We start from the raw sequence: 21,049 nt of genomic DNA, 5'->3' as shown, positions 1-21,049 counted from the left end.
AACCTTATATACGCAAGAACGCGCCGTTGCACCTTGCGCCATTTCTCACTGTCGCATGTCGTCGCGGCCTTAAAGCGGCACGCGCCCCTGATTTCATTGATAAAATTCCAAAATTGTTCGGAAATATTAAAGGGCGACTAATTGTGCCGGAACTTTTCGCTCCCCGTCTTTAATTTAGACTGTGAACTCCGCGCCCTGCAATTTCCGCTTTTTATATCCCGCCTCGATCATCAGGATGCGAACCACTTCGTTCTTGCTTTTCGGATATGTTGATTGAAAGGGTGTAGGAGAGAACTTTGGAGAAGTCGATCGATGCACTTTGATTTATCTTATCGCGTGATAAATACTTGAAGGTTGTGTATACACTAGGGTGTCCCTTGTTTAGAGTGTTGACGAATTTTTGCCGCCTCACCCCCCAAATTAACTTCAAATAATTCGAAAACAATCGTCTAATTTTTTCAGATTTCAGAGAAATAAGTACACCTCACGTATCGTCCCAAATCCGGGAATTATTACCGTAACGGATTTCTCCGCGTCTCGATCAGGCAGGTGATTCGCAAAGGTTTGCTCTCGGAGTCCTTTATTACGTCGAGTGAAAATCATCAACGTGTTAAATAAACCGGTAAAATCCCCTTGAAAAAGAAAGAAGATTTTCAACAAGTACATATTTGCAAAGCAGTGCGGAATGATTTTTTGATGCTGACATTTGCCGAGCTTTGAAACAGACAATATAATACTTATTCGGAAGATTAAGAGGCTGACATAATATTCACACCGCGGGTTACCTTAGAAATTAAGACATCAGGATTTCCACAGATGCAGAGTCGACCTTGCCCAAAAAAAAGTAGAAAAAAAGATGAATACTGCCTTTATTGAATTGATCTCAACGATTCTTTGGATAAGATGAGAATGAATCGATATGAATATGCGTATTGCAAAAAGTAAATATGGAAAAAAAGGAAATTAAAAAACACCATGAGTATATATATACAGACTGTCGTGTCAATTATGGTTACAGCGGTGAAGTAATTACCTACGCCTCATACTAATTGATAAGCCGGGTGAATACCGAAGGACATCAGTGATCCCGAGAAACGAATTCGAATTTTAAACGGTGCCGTAGAATCCAGCTGAGGCGCGTTGCTGTTTGAGCACAGCTGGCGCCTGAAGCGAAGTCCAAAAGCTCGCCATCGCGGGCAGATGAGAAGCTGGAGATAAAAACTTTCTCAATTTATAACGCGGCTCGCAAAGTTGTCCTCCACGTACCCACGAGTCTCTTGGTTTCTGCCGTATGATTGGTGTACATCGTTGGAACATCGACGCCGAACAACTGTATCGGCATTGAACACTCGACCATATTTGCTCGGACAGTCGCAGTCGACGTGGCGAGAAAAAAAATTGCGCTTCGATCCGATGCCATCTTGAATTTGTAAGTCAGATCAACTGGCGAGTGTCGTCGGTATGATTTACCGTTTCTTGATCAGTTTTCTCCCTCTTGCCGGAGCCATTCTCCTGTTCCTCGTCTTCCTCGCCTATTCCAGCGTTCTATGGCGCGTCATCGACCTCGGCTCGAAATTCGTGACTCAGGAGACCGACGATCACAGCTCAGAGACTCCGTGAATCATCCCAGATCATCGTGGCGTCCGGATGTCCAGACGCCGTTTGCTCGATCGTCCATTCTCTATACGTGCCGTTTATTTGCATTTCATAAGAACGCATAGAGCATCGTCACAGTGTAAACTGATCCAATGACGCACCTTGCGCGATTATTACCTTCATCGCTTTATTGCGAACGCTGTAAGAAGACAAAAAAGAAAAAAAAGAAAACAAAAACCGGTCTTCGAGTTAACATTCAGATCCAATCACCGAATGACTACAAAAACGTTAGTAAGTTTCACGCGAATTTCACTCGAAGCCAGTCTCTAATCACCGGCAGGATTCCGCTAAGCACTTAAAAACTCTTCAAGCAAGGATAATTGTTGCAAACAGTTGTCGAGATAATCGAACTGTCAAAAGCAAACTGAAGCTGTGCATTATTGGCTGTCACGAGGAACTCAAAATCAAACGAGTCAATGCAGCTAGACTACAGCAGAGACCGCTTTGCTGGAATTCCAGACCACAAACCGTTCAGTCTAATTCATCGTATTCGTCCTGCACTCACCTATGCGCATCACACGATACCCACGTATTGAACAGAAGTTATTTTTATTTTAGGGGAAACTAATGACCGAGCGAGACGCGCAGCTCGAATATTACTTTCCAGCATATGCTCGGCACGTGCGTCGTTCGTGTCCTGCATGCAGCGGGGACGAGCAGCGCGTGCTGTTTAGTCTGCTACCTCGTAAACCGCACAAACATCGGCGGGGGGGAAGGCGATGGAAGACACCCTCCTACATGCCGGACCCTATATCAGCCTGTCGCTATGTCACGAGCTCACGCAACGCTGATCACGTCGATGCAACGCATAATTAAATGGAACCAACCGAAGAGACGAAAAATTTACCAGCAGATTTGGTGATAAAGTTTATTGGCTTATTTCTTCTTCATTTACCGTAGTTGAAACTTGATGAGGGAAATCTAAATCGAACACCGATTTTTTATCCGAAGTTGACGAAGGAAGAGATCTTCTTCTACCACAGTTTTTTCATAAATACATAAAGTGCTGTCGCATGCTAGAGAGAAGCGCGGATCATCGTGGGTGTAACAGTCGTGAGGAAATGCCCCTGCGAATATAGGGAGGCAAAGCAGTGCCCCATAAGCGGATCATGGGTGGTACGATGTAGGCGACTAATCCGTTCGCCAGACGGGGAAACGCAATTCCTTCACGCACCGTTGGTCAAAGCGTCGAATCCGTCAGATATGCCCGACTGTAAATTCAACGCACCGTCAATTCCCCATTGATTTTCTAATCGGGTACTTTACGACTAAAATTTGCAAACACGATGGGGGAGATTATCGAGCCGATATTGCGCGAGATTGATTGGTAAACAGGTTGAATTTTGCCAACGTTTGGACAGCGCGCAAGCTCGTCAGCAAATTTTTTATCGCCACCCCTGCAGGCGGCATGGAGAGATAAACAAGGGTATCTTTCACCCTGTCAAAAGTCAAAAACCCCGGATGAAATTTGAATTTACACGTTACTACTGCAGTGATGAAAGTCCGAAAATTGGAAATCCGCGAATTCGTGCCATGGAGAGCACAACGGCATTGAATTAACAGCTGGCATCAAAGGTCCGATGATTTGTTTGGCTAAATTTTCACGTTTCGACCTTTTGCGGAACAGAGGGATTAACAAAAAAAACAAAATCGAAATTAAGGTTCTACGCCACAAAAGGCATCTCATGATTGTCAAGGAAAATGTAACAGCAACTGACGTGTGTCGAGTCTAGCATTGAAGCCACGTGCGCGAGAACAGCGAAGCACTACGGAAGGGATATGCAGTATAGTATACCAGGTGGCGAAATCATCCCCTGTTTCCGAACGCATCGGAATGTTACTTAGGGTTTTGGAGGTTGGGTCTGGGAAGGGGGCAGGAAATTTTGAATAATCCATAAGGGGTCGAAAAACTGGGGAGGCTCGTAATTTTGGGCCTTATAGAGCGGATAGGTGCAGGGTCCCCCTCTACTCTACATGATGTGTGTCGGAATTCGAAAGAGAGCGCATCCCGTGAGTCCAGGTGGGGCGCCATGCGATCCCCTTCCCCCGGGCCCCTATTTTCGGGGCCTCATACCCTTAGCATGTAGAAATTTATTAATGCATTGATTGCGCGTCCCCTTGTCGCGCGCGGCCCAGGTGCGCATTTATAGCACTGGAGGAATTTCGCAGCCTGCAGTTATGGGTATGCAAGGGTCGTCGAGACCGCGAAACAATCGGCGGTGAATCACCTGGTGCTCGATGTCCCGCAGCAGCAGCATCCCCCAGCGGTCCATCCCACCCCGACGCTGCACGCACGCGTTTTGTTATAAATGAATGATGTATGTATGCAATTCTCTGTGCATCCGCGGCATCGGAGATCAAGAGACCGAAGGCACCGATGGTTAAGTGCCGTACACAAGGCGACGCCAATGAACATCTGCGAATCCGGGCACACGCGACGGTACAATATGTGTAAGAAAAAATGAGTTAATAAATGAATGAGTAAAAAATATAGAGGAGAAATGAATGAGAGTGTTTGTGTAAGGCAGCAGGCGCCGGAGACTGATGGATTGCAGATAAATTATCTGGTAATATTCGTGAAGTAATATTGATGCACCGATGATGACGATATCGTATTTGTTTCTTTCGTTTGTTTGTTTGTTTTGAATCGTTCAATAAATCACGATTACAGTCTGTCGACAGGCTAATCGTCTACGCTAATTATGCTTACCGCATCGCATTTCGATTTTCGTCGGGGGATAAATTTTTCATTAATGAAATTCGATATCGTGCCAAGTCATCGATTTTTGAAATTGATATGCCGTAGGTATGAGTCGCCAGGTGCGTCGGGTGAGTCAAATATTATTTTCTCGTGGTGTCCAAGACCACCAAGAGTTCGTCGGTTAATTGAAAAGCATCAAATTGATGGCTGCGACGTTCCGAGTTGATTTTTTTTCCACATTTTTTGTAAATTGTAAGATTTGACTCGAATCCGAAAGGGTGCAAAGAAATGGGCTTCGCAGCCAACAGCTGGAGCGAACAAATATTCTGAAATCAATACACGCAAATACGCGTGCACGAGGGCATTCAGCGGAGGTTTTCGTACCTTTGAAAATCACCGGAACCCGAGGGCACCTGGACAGCGTATAAAAGTGCGCACGAGCGCGCGTGCACGGCGCAGTTACGGTACCCTGTCTGTACGGCGTATCACCTGGTGATCACATGCCGAAGGATTCGCTCGACCCCCATACGTCAACATCATGCCAAGGGAGTTTCCATTTTCAACCCCCCATAGGAGCCCTTATTGCGAGAAGGAGACCGCGCCGCTTCCTTCCTTCCTTCCTGGGCTGTTTGCAGGGGAGTCCCGAGGGGGATTCGAGAAATCATCACCTGGATAGATCAGCCTGCGAATCTCCCACAAGGTTCAAGGGTTGCTAACCATTTCCATCGTCGTTGTTGTCGTACATACAAGTCGAAATTCAAAAATTGACCGTCGCCGTCGTCGTGTCGAATCGATCCGAATGAATTTCAGTAGATACCTACTAATCACAACGGAACCACAATATCAGACCAATTTTATGACACTCGATAGACAAGACGGGGTTTCAACACACAACCAACCCCGAAAGGGTTATGGAACGAGTGGAATTAGATCCAAGGGGGAGATAGGCCCAGACCATGAGTGTCCAGTTTTTGATACCCTTTAATGCGTGAGGTTGTAATTTTGGAGTGGACAAGAAACGAGCCGAAAGAAACCTCGGCAGGGTGATTGGAAGTGGGGGTGTTAATTCAGCTGGCTTCAACTGGATCATCACGGCTCCCCAATAACGGCGGACCTCGCAAGTGGCGTAAGGTTTGCATAGTAACAGAATAGGCTGCAGGCGCGTGGCCGGGTTGCAGGAAATGAGACTTTTTTATGGTTTGCTTGGAGAGCGTCGAGACGGGCAGAGGGTAGAGAAATTTGATAGGACAACGGACGCTTTCTACATTAACAGATATGATCAAATCTTTTGTTTGGACGGCTCTCTCGGTCTGGCAATCCAAACTGAGCAGGACCCACGAAGCGACGACGGTCTAGATATATGCATAGTATATAGGTATTCTTAAGCCCGGGTGTATTGTGTTCGACGGGGGCATTGGAGCAATAAGGCTTCAGTCCTCGTCGTATGTCTCTCCCTCCCTCCCTCTCTCTCTCTATTTCTCTCTCTGTCCGATTTGGATAACGAGATATTTTTAAAATCTGCTTTCACACCCTGCGCAATCCGTATCATCGCGTGTACAGCGGGTCGCGCAACGGGGCGTCAAGTTTACCAAGGGAAGACCCTGATCCTCATTTGAAATATGTTCGAGTCACCGGACATCTGTCCGCGAGACTCTGCTAAGCATTTCATGAAAGACCGTCCATCTGAGGTGGCTCGATCATCGAGGTGACCAAAGGAAAGCAGGCTCTAATGAAAACCCCCAACACTCACCTCATCTTCATAAGCTATCTGTCGCGTAGTCTGCCAAAACAGTCCCAGAAGAAGGAGGGAAGCGGTAGTCCGAGAAGGTACTAATTTGAGTGATTGTAAGATGAGAAGAAAGGAATCAGCCGATTTTGTCTAGGATTCGTTAATTTTTGTAAAACGGTTAGTGAGCGGAGTGGAGTTGAAATGAAAGAGGGCAGACGAAGAATGAGACCAAAGAGTGACCCGAGCCTAGTGGAGCATTGGGCTAAGTGAATGAGATATGTTGTGAGTGGATGCCGAGTGGAGTATTGTCGAAGAAACAATAGCGTCTGGGTCGAGCTCAATTGGCGGGGATGTCGGGTGGGTGGAGAGTCGTGCGAGGCAGGAACAATCTCTGGAGTTCCCTTATTTACCGAAAGTATATGTATACCGAACGTCGTCGTTGCAGGCAAGAACCTCCGCTTAGTAACACCGCAATCTGCATCCCGATCTCTGACAGGATATCGCAATACGATGTAACCGTCGCGGGGTCCATGACATGCGCTGCCTTTTCGACCCGTTAAGAGAGAGAGAAAGAGAAAGAGAGAGAGAACCGAGGCTATGAATTTCATGAATTGAAATTCTCCAGACGAAAAGGAAGACGGAGCAGGACACCAGCCACTGGGCATTGTGCTGCGAATTATTCGAAAACGCAACGGAACTGCTGTAGCCGAATCCATTCCACATAGCAGGATCAGATCGAGCCACGATGGTTGTTGGTCGGTGCTTCTCGTCGTGGTTGGCACGTGCAGTGCAGCTTAGACAAGGTAGCCACCTACACAAGTCGTGGAAGATGAACGGCGCCTTCGGTGAGCCTGCAGCACGCTTTCTTGGAGAAGGTTGTACGGTGCAACTACCTGACTTCCATTGAAAACGACTAGTATGATCGAAGGAGCCACAGTGCCGCCTTCGGTCCGGCGAGAAATCGGACGTGTAGACCTTCTTTGTTTGCAGGGAAACTGAGAAGTTTTCGTCATTCTGGCGCACTGCAGCGGGATTTTATTATACTTTTTTCCGGGACGTTCAGGTCCCAAAAAGCCCCGAAGGGTCACCGGGTGGACCCGGCACGCGTAGAAAATCCTGCCTGTCCTGCACGCATTGAATCGCTCCTAACTGTTCGGAAAACTAGACGCCTATAACTTGAAGGTCTTCCCTTGAAGCTAGAGTTTCATTTTTTATCTCGGTCTTTAGGGCGATTACCTCTACGCTGGTTGGGAATTCTTAAAAGTTCCAGCTTGAGATCTCGTAACGCACCGATCGCAGGTTTGTCCCATTTTTTTTTTTTTTCTTTTTTTTTTCCCTCTCCTTCTTCGTGAACTTGGAAGTAAACGTGAGAAGAGAGTAAACAATCACCGAATATCAATGCTATGACGTAATTCTCGAATTCTCCGATCCTCTGAGGACCAGTCCAACCGAAAACATCCTCAACGCAGCTCCATATGCGAAGCATCGAGTGCAGGCCACGTGTGTTTTTCGTTCACAGAACAATTCTAACCCTCATATGACAATGGTCAACTACGTCGATTCATTGTAGGAAGGTCAACGGGGTCGCCACTGCCTGGTTTAAGAGGGAACTGACCACTGGTCGATTCGCGTTTGGGGAATATTGACACATGTGTCACGAGCAGCTACCGCGAATGCAGCGGAGACCCTTTCCTCGATTCTGAAATGCCCTGCACTCGATACCGGGGTTTGACCCTTTGTCCGAACTGACCACAGCCCCCCAAAGTTGATACAGCAAATTGTCGCATTTGTCCGAAAAATCGTAAACAACGCAACAATCGGTCCTTAACGATGACAGGCATTGTGTACGTTGGTCAGAAGAAGCCAATGGTTGGTTGATACGTGCATGCGGTCAGTTGCTAGGAGGAATCGTATCTGATTTCGGATCAAATTATTGTGGGAATCCATGGTAGGTATTGGGATTTGGTATTTTTTTTCTCTTTCTTTCTTTCTTTTGTTGATTGAGGAATGAATATTTGCCGAATGAAAGTATAATCTATGCACTGTCACTGATTTCAGAGTGCAAAGACCGGGGTGAAGGAGGACTTCGCGTTTGCAGGGTGAACTTCACCGCACGCGGTTTTACGTGTCCAGCACAAAAATCGAGGAGTAATTGCTTATTCTCTGCAACAGCTGCGGTGCTGTGAGGTGAATGTTAAAAAATGTCTGACTAACTCCGTCGCCACGTGCATCGTTTACATCTCGTCAAATCGAGACATTTCTTAAACGGTGTAATTCAGCATTGACGGAAATACTTTTGCGCAAAATTGGCACCATGTGACATTCGTGTGAATTCATTAAGCATTCGCGAGTGCGAAGCCGCGAGAAGACTTAATATTTCATAAAAGAACCTTTATTTAATCAATTTGACAGTATCTCTCGATGTGATTGTGAAATAAATAAAAGTAGGGACCTGACGACGATGCTGCGTGAAAAATTGCTCGGTTTAGAATTGTTAATCGTGTAAACGGTATACAATGAGAAGGAGAAAGAATAAAAAACAAAAATAACGTGAAGCAGGTAAAAAACGCGGTTGAAAAAACCAACTGAAAAAATTATAGGTATATATGCCGTGTGTAGCTATGTATTAAAAAATGACGGAGTCCAGTGTCAGCTGGTAAGGCCCAGAAATACGACCATAAGGCCCGATACGTTTAGCGAGTTTTTATCTACAAAACAAATATGTATCTTTCACGTTATGAACCAGTGACTGCCGTTATACTCGTAGCATCCCCATGTAGCGTTTCTTTTTTCACCCCCAAAACAGCTCACTCAGGACATCGAGAAGCGGTTCGAGATAGGAAATAAAAAAGCAGCGAAAAAATGTGGAGATCGAAACGCCAAGTGAAGAGCTGAAAGCCTACAGATCTCGTACATAAATGTACCCATTAAGTGCGGATTTCAAGATGTCTGTAAAACACGGTCTATCTTGTAAGAAAGAAGAAGACTGAAGTTAGTATCGTCAAAGTAACAAAAATTGCGCTATTCAAGAATGACGTTCAAGAATTCGGCTTTTCAAAATAAGAGTATATATTTGTTTATAACACGATTAACTAAATTTCAAACATTCCGAAAGGTTCAAAGTAACGATTTTTTCTAATCAATCATCGTTATCGTAACGTTACTAACTTCACCGTCCCTATTTATTATCAGAAATAAAATTCCCAGAGATTTTTGAAACGTTTCTGATTTCTCATTTTCTAGTTTATTTTTATATTTTTTATACTATTCAATTATTATTAAAAGAGAGAAAATAAAGTCCACCCTGAGGAGCATGGCGAGCTTGATGTTGAATCGAAACGAAGTCTTCCCGCAGCGGACGCGAAAAAAAAAAAGAATAAAAGAAAAACAAAAAAAAAACCGAGCAAGGTATCAGTGAAAGAGAAAAAAAAAATTTTCATTAAATTTTATCGCCCTGGTCAATCGTGAAAATTATATACTCGGAGCGCGTTACACCTACAGGCATACGGGGTTTGTGTTGCGGCGACGTGGTGGGAGTCTCGATCCGCGTATGGGTAAGACCGAGTCGGGTTCCCTGACCCAAAGAGAAGCGGTCCTCGAAGTCCCACAGTTACCCCCACCGAGCGTGCTCGAGGGGCCCTAAGGACGGCGAGCCACGCGCCAGCAGCGTGCAGCAGACTCATTGTCTTCGCGTCTCCATCTTCGTCGATCTCGAAATTCCCAACATCTGTCGGGCCTGCTTCCGCGCTTAATGCCTTCACTTGACAACAGGATCGCCGTCCTCGGTGCCGGAGCTCCAATATTTTTCGGCTCTTCGTCGACGGCCCTTCGGCTTCGCGTAAATATTTCGAAGAAACTGCAGCTTATATCGATCGTCCAGTTTTCGATTATTCAATGCTTCCGAATTATTAGAGGTTTATTAAACTTTGGGCCCGTCGGCTGATCGGCGCTAACCGATATTCAGGGGGTGCGAATTCGGGTTCTTGAAACGTTCAGGCATTTTAAGAAGAAATTGTTACGTTTCAAAATTTTAGGGTTACCTGAAATTCAGTTGACTATAATTTAAACTCAGCTCTTTCAAAGTTACCATAAAATTGCGAAATAATGTTTTGGTCGAAGACGTTTCGTTACGTTAACTTCCCTAACTTTTACCCGCCAAAAGTTGGCAAACTTTCACTAAAATCGGTCACAACTCCAAGTCAGCGGTCTATCAAATGTTCGTATCCTCAATTTTGAGATTGTCTTCGGAGCTGATTATCAATAAAAATGACTTTCAGTATCTTTTGCACTAATTAATATTTTCAACTTGATCGTTAACGTAAGTAGCGAAGTAAACTTCACCGAACTTTCATCGATTGCCATATATATACTATAATACCATCAGCCGCAGGTGACAATTAAAGATTTGGCATGTTGTGACGGCGGTCCCTGGTTAATGAATAAAGACAACATCGACAACCTCGCGTATCTATACATACGACTGCAATTAATTATCGAAATCGCATTTGGACCGCGAAAAGCATCGCACCGGGTGCAAAAGCGAAGTTTTTCCTTCTGGCTTCGCAATTATCGGGAAACCGCAAGTGGAAGTATAAGAGTATAAGCACAAACAAAGTTCACAATTACATACGAACGACACCAAAGGTGTCTGATCAGTCGCGTCACGTACGCCCTTATTTTCCGTTGCAACAGGTCTACACTTTCTTCGCCCGCGACGACGCGTCGGCAGATTCTTGTCGACGGATCCGATCATAATTCGATCTCTCTCCGAGGCCGTGACACCCGGTCATCGCCTGCAACCGATTTCCGGACGCGTGTATCCAGGGCGGAAGAACCGCGCGACGAACGCGCTGCTTCGGGGTCGCTGGCTGAGGGCTCGGCTGCTGCGTCGGATCGACGACGACGTCGCGACGGACGGACGGACATCTGCCCGTCTGCGGCAGGTGGTGCAGGGCCCTCTCTCCTCTCCTCCGGACTCGAATTTTCTCTCCCTCTCTCCTCTCTTCTCTTCTCTTCTCTTCTCTTCTCTTCTCTCCTCTCCTCTCTTCTCCTGCGGGAGCCACGCGACCACCGGGACCACGTCGCGTGGCTGGCTGCATATTATCTCAACTCCGCTGTGCACCCGGAGGGGGATTAACTGCGTTGAAATTTTACGCTGGCAGTTTATTAATCGCCGCCCACCTCGCAACGCGATATACCTACTCGATTTGTCGAGTATTTAAAACAGGCTTCGCGAGATCGGGTTCTACGCTGATTAATGTTTCGCGTGAAATCGAATTGTGATTCAAATAATTGATCTTGTAATATGCATTTTCAAATTTGCGTTAACAGTTTTCGTATTTTCCTTGTAACTCGTATGCAATCATATTATATTAACAGATTTTCTGTTTTATATTCAGCGTTCGTCTCTATGATGCAGATTTACGTCACAGAATTATAATTCAAACGTGTCCTATACGGAATTTCCGGCACTGTGCGGTTCGGAAATTAATTGAATGAACATCGCGTAAGTTTTCATTTCATTAGATAAACTGTTTCATCCAGATATTTGAACCGTAAAATTGTAGAACGACGCTCACAATTCCTCTCAATGTTTTCGGGGAAACACCCGATCAAGAATCGAACAGCAATTATTTTTTGATATGTTACTAATTTACAACGCTTGCGAAGATTCCGAAATGAGGTAAGAAGGTGAAATTCAGGTGTCCGAATTTTCAACAGGCTAAATTCTTAAAGCAGCTGTGTCGAAAAGGCAGCGAAACAACGAGCCAGCGAATTAGTTTGAAATTTTATTTCCCAGTCAAAGATTGAAGCGATGATAAATAATGGAATAGAGTGAAACCTCCCGGGCGAGTATCAGCTGTAAAGCGCGTCGGTCATATGCAGCAGCACTCGTAGGTATAGATGTAGAGACTATAATACACGAAGTTGAGCACCAGGTGCAATTCGCTTCTTCTTCTGCCGCTGCCGCTGCATCGCATATACATATACCCCTTTCATGTTGTATTTCGCATTGAGTCGCAAATAATAAGCATGGCATTCAGAGATCTCGCGCACGGCTCGACGGGGGGAGAAGAAAAAGAAAAGTGTCGAGGGTGGCGGAGAAGGAGAAACTGCAGGACGAAACGGGGGATGAAGCGAGGGGCGGAGTAATGAATGAGAAACGAAAGAATACGAGGAATAATGCAGACGCCGTTGCAGCAGCCAGCTCATCGGCGGCACATGCCGCCAACTTTTTGCAAAATAATATCGCCAACGGCCACGATCGCAATACGTCACATCGACAATTGTTTTTAATATTCAAATTTGTACGGATTAGAATTCGATCGTATGAAAACTACACGTATAATATTATGTTCGTACAATAAAAAAAAATTGAGAGTTAAAAAATGGCCGATGTATTACGGTTGGACTTCTCGTCGAGGCAGCCTCAAAAAAGTTTTCGAAGAGCTATAAAGGGAGGATGCGTTGCTCAATCGAGTCGTTGATTCGCGTCGTCACTCGACGCCCGAAAATAACATTGATTATTTATAGTTTCTAGAAACGAAAAAGTCGCAAAAATAGCCCCCCGTTGCAAGCACTCCATTATTCTTGAGTGGCAGGGCTCGCGGGCTGTGAGGAGAGCCTGATCGTCTGTATAACGTGGAGGGTGCGGGGCAGCAGCTGAACCCTTTTACAATTTGTCTAGCCGAGAATACCGATTCGCAGAAAAGTCTGGAGGACCGTTTTAAAAAAGATAAAAAGCAACATCTGACACGCGTTTGTCAAACGAAGGAATGCCGTCGGCGGATTCGGATTCTTCGAATATTTGAACTCAATTTTTTTATCCGCAGCTCCACCTTAAACCGAGTGCTCAGATTCCCAGTCCGGACTCATTAAGCCGCCCCCAGCAACGAACAACCCCTGATGCACGAATAGAATGATTTTGCCAGGTTGCATCATCGTCCAAGTCGCGGGGGTGCGTTCAACCCTTTTCATCAACAAAGAGACCCCAAATCCTCCGGCCTCCGAATCACCGAGTTAAAAAAAATTCCACAAAACCCCAACTGCAGTGGTCTGCATCTCTCTTTTCCCCACGGTGACATTTGTTTTCTGCAGTTTATACACATTTTTTTCATACCCATTTTGTATAAGTACACGTTTGTCCAGGGTTTTTTTTCTCTCTCGTATACCTACATAGTGTGAGCTTGTTCCTGACCAACCCTTCCGACGTGTACACAGTTTCAGTAGATTTTTTTTACACTTTTTTTTCGCTGCAGCTACCCTAAACGGAATCGGTGCGCACCAGAGGGTGGTTTCCTTAATTACGAGGGTCGCGGGGAATTTTAACGGGGTGAAAAAGAGAGGACAGAGGAGGCAAGAACAAACTCGGGACCTCGTTAAAGAGGGACGCCGATTTTGTTTGGTATTTTAAACGGTAATCGCGTCCCGATGTATTGCACAACTTTCCTTAATCAAGTCAATCTGAGCTTGGATCAGTGATAAAAGTCGAGAAGATTGAGAATTTGGAAATTTTTAACTTTGAGAATCTCGGAAATCTGTGTACCGCATGAGAACGGATTTCTGAATTTCTCCAACCTGCAATTGACCCGAAGACTTTTTATGACCGCTACCAGGATTCTGCAGACGGAAGGAACGCTTACTTTTGATCTTCGAGCTCAGTTTCTTGGGGGATAATTTATTATGAGAACGGCGGTATGAAATTATGGACCATTGGCCGGTGGCTGGAGGCAGCTTTAGCTCATCGTCGGGGCACCTCGCCCGACACATGTAGCCACATGAGCATCACCAGCGGCAGCAGCAGCAGCAGCAGCAACAGCAGCAGCGAGAGAAGGATCTAATCAGAGATACGGGGGAGGGAGTCTGCGGAAGCTATTCCGGGTGCAGGGAGTTGCAATACGCCAGCCTAAACTTACACCGTCGGGTCTTATTCTAGACTCGAGAAAAAGAGAGAGAGGGAGAGAGAGAGGAGGGAAGAGAAGGAGGAGGAGGAGGAGGAGGAGGAGGAGGAGAGTAAGAAGACGGCTGGAAGACAAGGAGGGAGAGAAAAAGATAAAAAGAAGGGAGAACAACGAGAAAAATAAGAATAAGAAGAGGAGGAGGAGGAGGAGGAAGAGCGTGAGTGACGTCAATTGGAAAAGGTCCCACCGTGCCCGCCTGGCACACGCGACCCGTCCAGACTTAAACTTTAAATTAGCGAACCGAACACCTTGCACACTCGGAATAGAGCTTCGACAGCTAGGCGAACCAGCTCGACTTGGCCTCCTGTCAACGGGAGCTATTTACACCCTCGATACCGATTCAAGACGATCGATCGTGTTCTCACGCAGCGCAACCGCGACCCCCAAAATTGAATATCTGTTTTCATTTCGCAGATCCTGAAGCCCGCGAGGATGGAGAAAAGCCAATGATGAAAGTTTTGCATCGCTTAAGTTTTTCCCGATCGAATTAGACTTGAAACCCGCAGCGAAGTCGGTTTTTTAAATCGTGTAATCATGGATCCGATGATTCAACTTGAGATACGCGCGTCCAAAGTACGACAAGTTTTAAGCGTCGAGCAATCGAATGATTGATCAATTTTCGCAATCAATTTTTGAAGAACTAATTATACCGGGTGTTTGACATTTTTCATGTAATTTAAAATAATGCAATCGCTAACACTAGGTTGGAATAATCGCACTTTTCGTGTCAAAGACATAGAAAAGCTGAAAGCAGAATTTATTAAACGTCTACTCTATATAAATATTTAATCTGTCCGAAAGAATCGTTGATATAGATCCATTGTTTACAATTCAGGCGTTGATTATTGCTGCAGCGTGCGAGTAAAAAAAAGCTATAGATATCCCTGACGACGCTTCGGAGATAGGGTTGAAGTTAAGTGAGTAACCTAATTCGATATATATAGCCGATTGACGTCTGTAGACGACTGGCTTAGCCAAAGATTGCATCGTTGACCCGGTGGAGATGCCGTAAAACGACGCGCATCTGAGAAGGTGTTTGTTCCTAGTTTCGTGCGTGTATAACTCGTGTCGAGAGTCGGCCGTTGACACACCACCGGGTCCCAGGCATAATCGGCATCGTTTCTCTCTCGACCGAAGTCGTATCCTGGAGCGAAGCTCCGTCGCCATTTTTCTAAATTTACTAGCTATATTTCTCACTTTCGCGGTTATGATTTCCCATTTTTCGTCTCCTTATCTTGACGATTCTTTGACGTAACTAGCACAACAGACTTCACGTAACAGATTATAAACACGCCGAAAGGGGGGATGATCCTCACACGCGTGGCAACGAACTCCAACGCGGAAATAAACTGCTAAACGGAGCGTACCAAAGCCGTTTTACTCGTACTCTGGTAGGCTGTGTAAGCGTCGGTGCAGCGGGCGTCGCGACGCCGGATATTTTCGGACGTACGTATACGCGGTGCAAGACTAGCTACGCGAGTTTCCCGCAACAAAGTTTACGAGACAGGCGAGTAATCCGGATTCACTTGAATCACCGTGCATATCGCGTATATACACTCGGGAATTCGATATTATACGATATAAATTTACGAAACTAAAGATCGAAATGAACTCGAAACTTGACGAATAATCATTTTTTAATAACAATTTAGGATATTAGTTGAGCAAAATTTTTAATCTTCGGATAAATTCGAGGACAAAAGTTGACGAAGACTGTCTTCTTGATTTTATCAAAGTTTATAATCGGATAGACGAAGTTCGTTTTGCCACCAAAGGCGTCACCTCGAATAAACGCGTTTATACCGGCGAAGAGAATGGAGACCGGTTTGCCAAATACTAATAACCAGTTTTTTTCTTACCTGTCTCTTAATTTTTACATTTTGTGAGTATGGAGGACAGGAAGCGATTAACCGCGGGATTCATGCCGCTCCTATAACGACCGGGGAATCACGGTTAAACAAAGCACGGAAAATACTCAAGTGTCAGTTCCGGTCTGGCATATATAATGCAAGAAGCACTATCCACGCCGCACCTCCGGGAGATATGAAAAAGGGGAATTCAACATGGTCGATCATCTTCCGGTGACTTATTACAAGCGACGTAATACGTCGGTTTCTACTTTTCTCAATTAATTCTCGTCATGAATTGCGTCTTTCTTACACCACGCGTCGATTTTTCGAACGATAAACTCGAATTTCTACCGAAGGTGGTCTTTGTGTCCCGGAATTTTGGCGGGAAGGCCACAAGCCAGAAGCTATAAATCTTGCTGAACGGTGCACAGAGGCAGGGAAGAATTCTCCCACGATTCGGCGCTCAGCTGATCCAGGCGACGAGCATCCCGAATTCAACAACAGCTAGAACGATTCAAACTTTAAACCTTAAAGTTTAAACCACCTTTGTCCAATCCTGCACTGCAGCTAACGGAGGAAGGAAAAAAGAAAATACACCCCCGCTAAGTCTTCCGAGATTTAAAGAACCGCCTACCTACTACTGCAGGGCCGCGTTGCGTTTCGTTGCACAATAAAGATCGCATTGTACCCGCGCACTTTGGCTACGCTATAACCAACAACAAGATCCTTGATCATACTTCCAGCTAGGTCAACGAAATTCAGCTTTGTCCAGGCTCTGCAGGTATACGCTTTGGGAGGGAAAGATCTCTCGTGAGATCGATGAAACGTATTTGCAGGTATACCGAAATACGATCGACTGACGCGACGCGACAATATGTATTGCTGTGCGTGAGTTTTACACATCGGTATGCAAATTATTCACCGATCAGCATCGTTTTAATTCGAGAGAGAACGGATGTTTGCAAAATAACTGCAGCTGCTTTCCGAAATCCTCCCGAAATCCTGATGATTTTGAATAATGTGATAAAATTCTGGCTGATGAGACTTGACAAAATTTCAACGCGTTTTATACCCAGCGCATGAATCATATTTCTCTGTGATATTCCGACGATTAGCCGCAGTCGAATTTCACACACGGCGGGAATTTTTCATCGAGGGCAGGAAGTTCGTAATCTGTTGCGGCCTTGATAAACATCTTGTGTATCCCCGCATATCCACAAGCTGGCGGGAATTTCGAAACTAGCGGAAAGCATCCCGCGTATAAGATACAAACATCGCGATTACTTAATCGCGAGTTATTCACCCTGGCGTATAAAAACCACAGCGCTTTTTATTTCCTCTCTCATCCAGTTCCGAAGAAGCCCGTGACTGCACGTCTGCAGCACTAAACACGTGCGGATGGAAAGTGGGTCGCCGTTTTGCGATTTATTACTCGGTGGAAAATGGAAATCCAAGCTCGAAATCTGAAGGCTTCCAAACCCCTGTAATCGGAATGGTGACTTGAAGAAATTTTATTTAGTTAGGAGAAACTTTTGAATGCAATACAATACAACGCTTGATTTTACAGGATGGCATTTTGCAATCGTAGTTGCAAAAGCCTTTGTACAAAGAGATTCGACAGTCTGAATAATAATTGCTTCAATTCTGTTTAAGCGTACCAATGACGCAGTGTGCTCGAGAAATTCAAATCCTGGCGGTTTGACGGTAACAAGAATTCGCCAATTCGAATCGGAATCGTCATTTGGTTGCTCGTCACTTTCATAACTGCACGCTGCTTCTTCGGCAGTATAATGAGTCATTTAACGTCAGACAAACGTTCTCGATTCCAGACCTCGGCTGTGAACAGCCTGCACGTATATCTGAGTCAGACTTGTTCCAGGCATCGTTAAACCCCGCACACAGTCAGAGTAATACGACCTGCAGAGAACGACTTCGGAGAAATTCTGTAGGTAAAAACAGCACTATGAGCACATTTTCCTTTACGTACAAAGTTTCATCGATGGTGTGAAAATCTTCAAACCCAGCAATGCTGACGTCACATGTATTGTCATCAAGACCAAGAACTTTCGATTTTGTGCAACAACTTATGTATTATTGGTGGTTAAAGTGCGGCATAAGGTCCTTAAATTGTGCTTGTCCTGAACCGTGTCTACCGCCTTTCCCTTATCTTCGGCGCAAGTAGGCGTTTAATACATACCTACGTATATAAACCATCGCCTCTGGCCGCAGTGCACGGCTGTATCGAGTTTGGTTTAGGTTTATTTGAGGACTTGAGGCGCGGCGTGTCTGCCATATGACAATAACATCTGTGGCTCAGGCTATGCCTGCAGTGCTGCACCACCTCAAAGAGGGCCGTGCAGCCGATCAGCCACACAACCACTGCACCCTACATCGCACGAAGCTCCAAACTCGCAGGTACGCTGGTCGAGGTTCTCCGAGTTTCGGGGCTTCTGGGGGTGGGAACTCTTTAGCCCCGGACGGGCCATCTTGCAAGCCCAACGCCCGGAGCCGAGTCCCGACGCGAAAGCACAGGTGTTCTCAAGCTCGAAAATTCATACCGAGAATCGAAACTTGGAAAGTCTTTCGGAAATACAAATCATTCGCTGATTAAACGAAATGGTTGAGATTTCGTTTGAAAAAAAATACTAGTATTCAGAGACACACTCCCCCCCCCCCCCCCCCCCCCCTCCTTTCTCTCTACGTTGGATCGGATTCTGATGCAGTTGCTCTTCTCAATATCTGCACGAACTTCGATATCGATGTAGGCTGAGAATTATCACAGTGATACGAAGAAACCTGAAAACCCCGAAGCAAGGAGTCACTGGATATAACAGACGCGGATATGGCAACGCAAATTTCGTGCTCTGGCTGCACAGAATTGAGAGACTTGCTCGGTCACTTGTACCTGGGAGAGAAGCACTAAATTAGCGCAGAGTTTTGCAGGTAAATTCTGAGATGGGTCCGAGGTTTAGAGACGGTACAACCGGACCAGCTGAGGAACATGCCAAAAACATGTGTGGAGGATTACAGCAGGGGTCCGTCACCCATTTGTCATAAATTTGAATGGGAGTTATACGCACATTTTTCAGCACAAATTCCACGCCTCAAGGGGTCAAGGAAATACAAAAAATCTCACGGGTCCACAATAAATCATGAATATTTCAACCTACACGTGTTACACCATTTCCCTAACTCTGCGGCAAACACTGTGTTGAAATAGTCGAGAATAGCACCGATAGATTCGCGGGCCTTATTTACTCATCCTAAAGCTCTCGCCTAGTAAGTTACACTCTAAAAATAGTGTTTTCAAATCAATTTACATGAGCGATTCGGCCTTTCCTTCTTTATCGACGCGAGTAAAGAGTAAAGGCATCTTCTTTACCGAGGCGACGAGTGCATCTCGACTCACTTACCGTTTCCAGATGGCGACAGTTTAGGTCTTGTACCGCAGATACCGCAATGATGCAGGATTCTGTTGCGGACTGATCGATCATACATGCACACGGCGTTCAAGTGTGGACATTAAATTTCAGGGTGAACGGCAGGATTTTCTCCAGCCGTTCGAGACGATGTGTGAAAAATATTCGAACACAGGTTAAAGACCGATGTGGACCCAGGCGTGTACGCGTGTGTGCGTTACCACCTGGGATAACGGTACTATCAGCGGAGCTGAGATACATAACCTAAAAACTATGCAAATCGAAAGAAAAGCCTGGGGTCCGTATAGGTTATGTGAGGAATGTTTCGGGGGTAAAAATACTGCCGAAACTGGGTTTATTCAGGGATTTCAGATCTGCAAGGTGCGCAATTGGCAGCCACGGCATCTAAGGCTATAGGTGCAAAGTTCGGAGAGGTTATTATTGTTTGCGGAAAGGCACGGAACTCCTACGGAGTGACAAACGTCAACGAAGACTGGTGCCTTCCGTGCCTTAGTAATCTGGCGATATAATTATGCGAGGAGAAGCGAGGGAGAGGGAAAAAGCGACGAGAGGAAAGGGGTAACCGCAAAGATTCCTTGACAGGCGGTCTGCGGGTTTACGCTCAGTTTACGCGTGTCGAGACAAACGGAAAATAGAAGAAGAGCAGAAACTGAAGGGGAAATTTGGACGAGCCAGGATTTACTCACCGCTGTGGCCGGTGTTGCTCGAGGATTGACCCATCGCGATGAGCATACGCAGGCTCCGGATAACAGCCGCACTCCGCACTCAACGATCGTACATTTAAATAAAATAACGGCATAAGATAGTAAAATAATGACACATTTTTTTTCTTTACTAAATATCACATCTCGTTACCCTCAGCACCGATGGACGGCTGCCACGAGCCACGTGATTGGCTAGCCTGCTCGCCTACGCTCGCGCTCCATTGTTCACACTTTGCGCGGGAATTTTCAAACGCTTCGAAATCGATTCGGGGGAACCGGACATCGAGGTCGTCACCGAACTGCGGATTCCGTGGATTTTATCGAGGGTTGGGATGAGGGGTTACGTTCCAATCACACGCATACGTGGCATCTGCTCTTGAATATTAGAAGGGATTTGAAACTTAAAATTCAAGCTGTTTAGTGCGAGGCACGAATCTGATCTTGAATAGCTGTCAATTAACGATGATATTTCAATTGAATCTAACTAACATAACTCTTCTTAGTTGTTGACGACTTAATTGCAGTTTGAAGACAATGTTTTAACTTCGGAAAAATTTCAGGATGAATCCTCGCTAAGTATGAAACTGGAAACTGCGTGCAATATCAGCTACTTTGCACTGTGTCCCTGCGCTGTTTATTCCTTAGCTTCGGTAAATACCAAATCAAACGTGACGACAGAATCATATTCTTTGAAATAGTTATTCAGTCATTTGACTTTTAGCATCAAGAAGAATAATAAAACGCAAATTTATATTAGTATATCAATGCATTCGATAAAAACTTTGAAAAGAAACAGCACTGATATACGTTGTGCCTAGGAATTTAATAAAGGGATGTTTCAATTATGGATTTTCCGATCTGCAAAGTGATTAAATTCAACAAATACAGATATATATGTGTAAAAATGAATCGTGTGTATCTTCTGCACTGCTGCCGGCTACAAAGCTATTAAATACAGAGAACACACCCACAAGTTGCGTGAGTGACTCATTTATATCTGGTCGGGAA

At 45.3% G+C, this 21,049-nt stretch overlaps 1 protein-coding gene across 1 annotated transcript in view; it reads right to left on the bottom strand.

The window, feature by feature from the left end:
- Positions 1-20,217, bottom strand: part of LOC124413048 (protein neuralized) — a 57,124-nt gene extending 36,907 nt beyond the window's left edge. Inside the window, exon 1 of the mRNA XM_046893365.1 lies at positions 20,024-20,217. Coding sequence (XP_046749321.1) covers positions 20,024-20,069 — 46 coding nt within the window. The 5' untranslated portion in view covers positions 20,070-20,217. The remainder of the gene's footprint in view (positions 1-20,023) is intronic.
- Between the last annotated feature and the right edge of the window lie 832 nt (positions 20,218-21,049).

Source organism: Diprion similis, chromosome 12 (genome assembly GCF_021155765.1).
Source record: "Diprion similis isolate iyDipSimi1 chromosome 12, iyDipSimi1.1, whole genome shotgun sequence".
Taxonomy (NCBI): Eukaryota; Metazoa; Arthropoda; class Insecta; order Hymenoptera; family Diprionidae; genus Diprion; species Diprion similis.
Note: the sequence above shows the minus strand (reverse complement) of the source record. Positions and strands in the feature narration are given on the sequence as shown.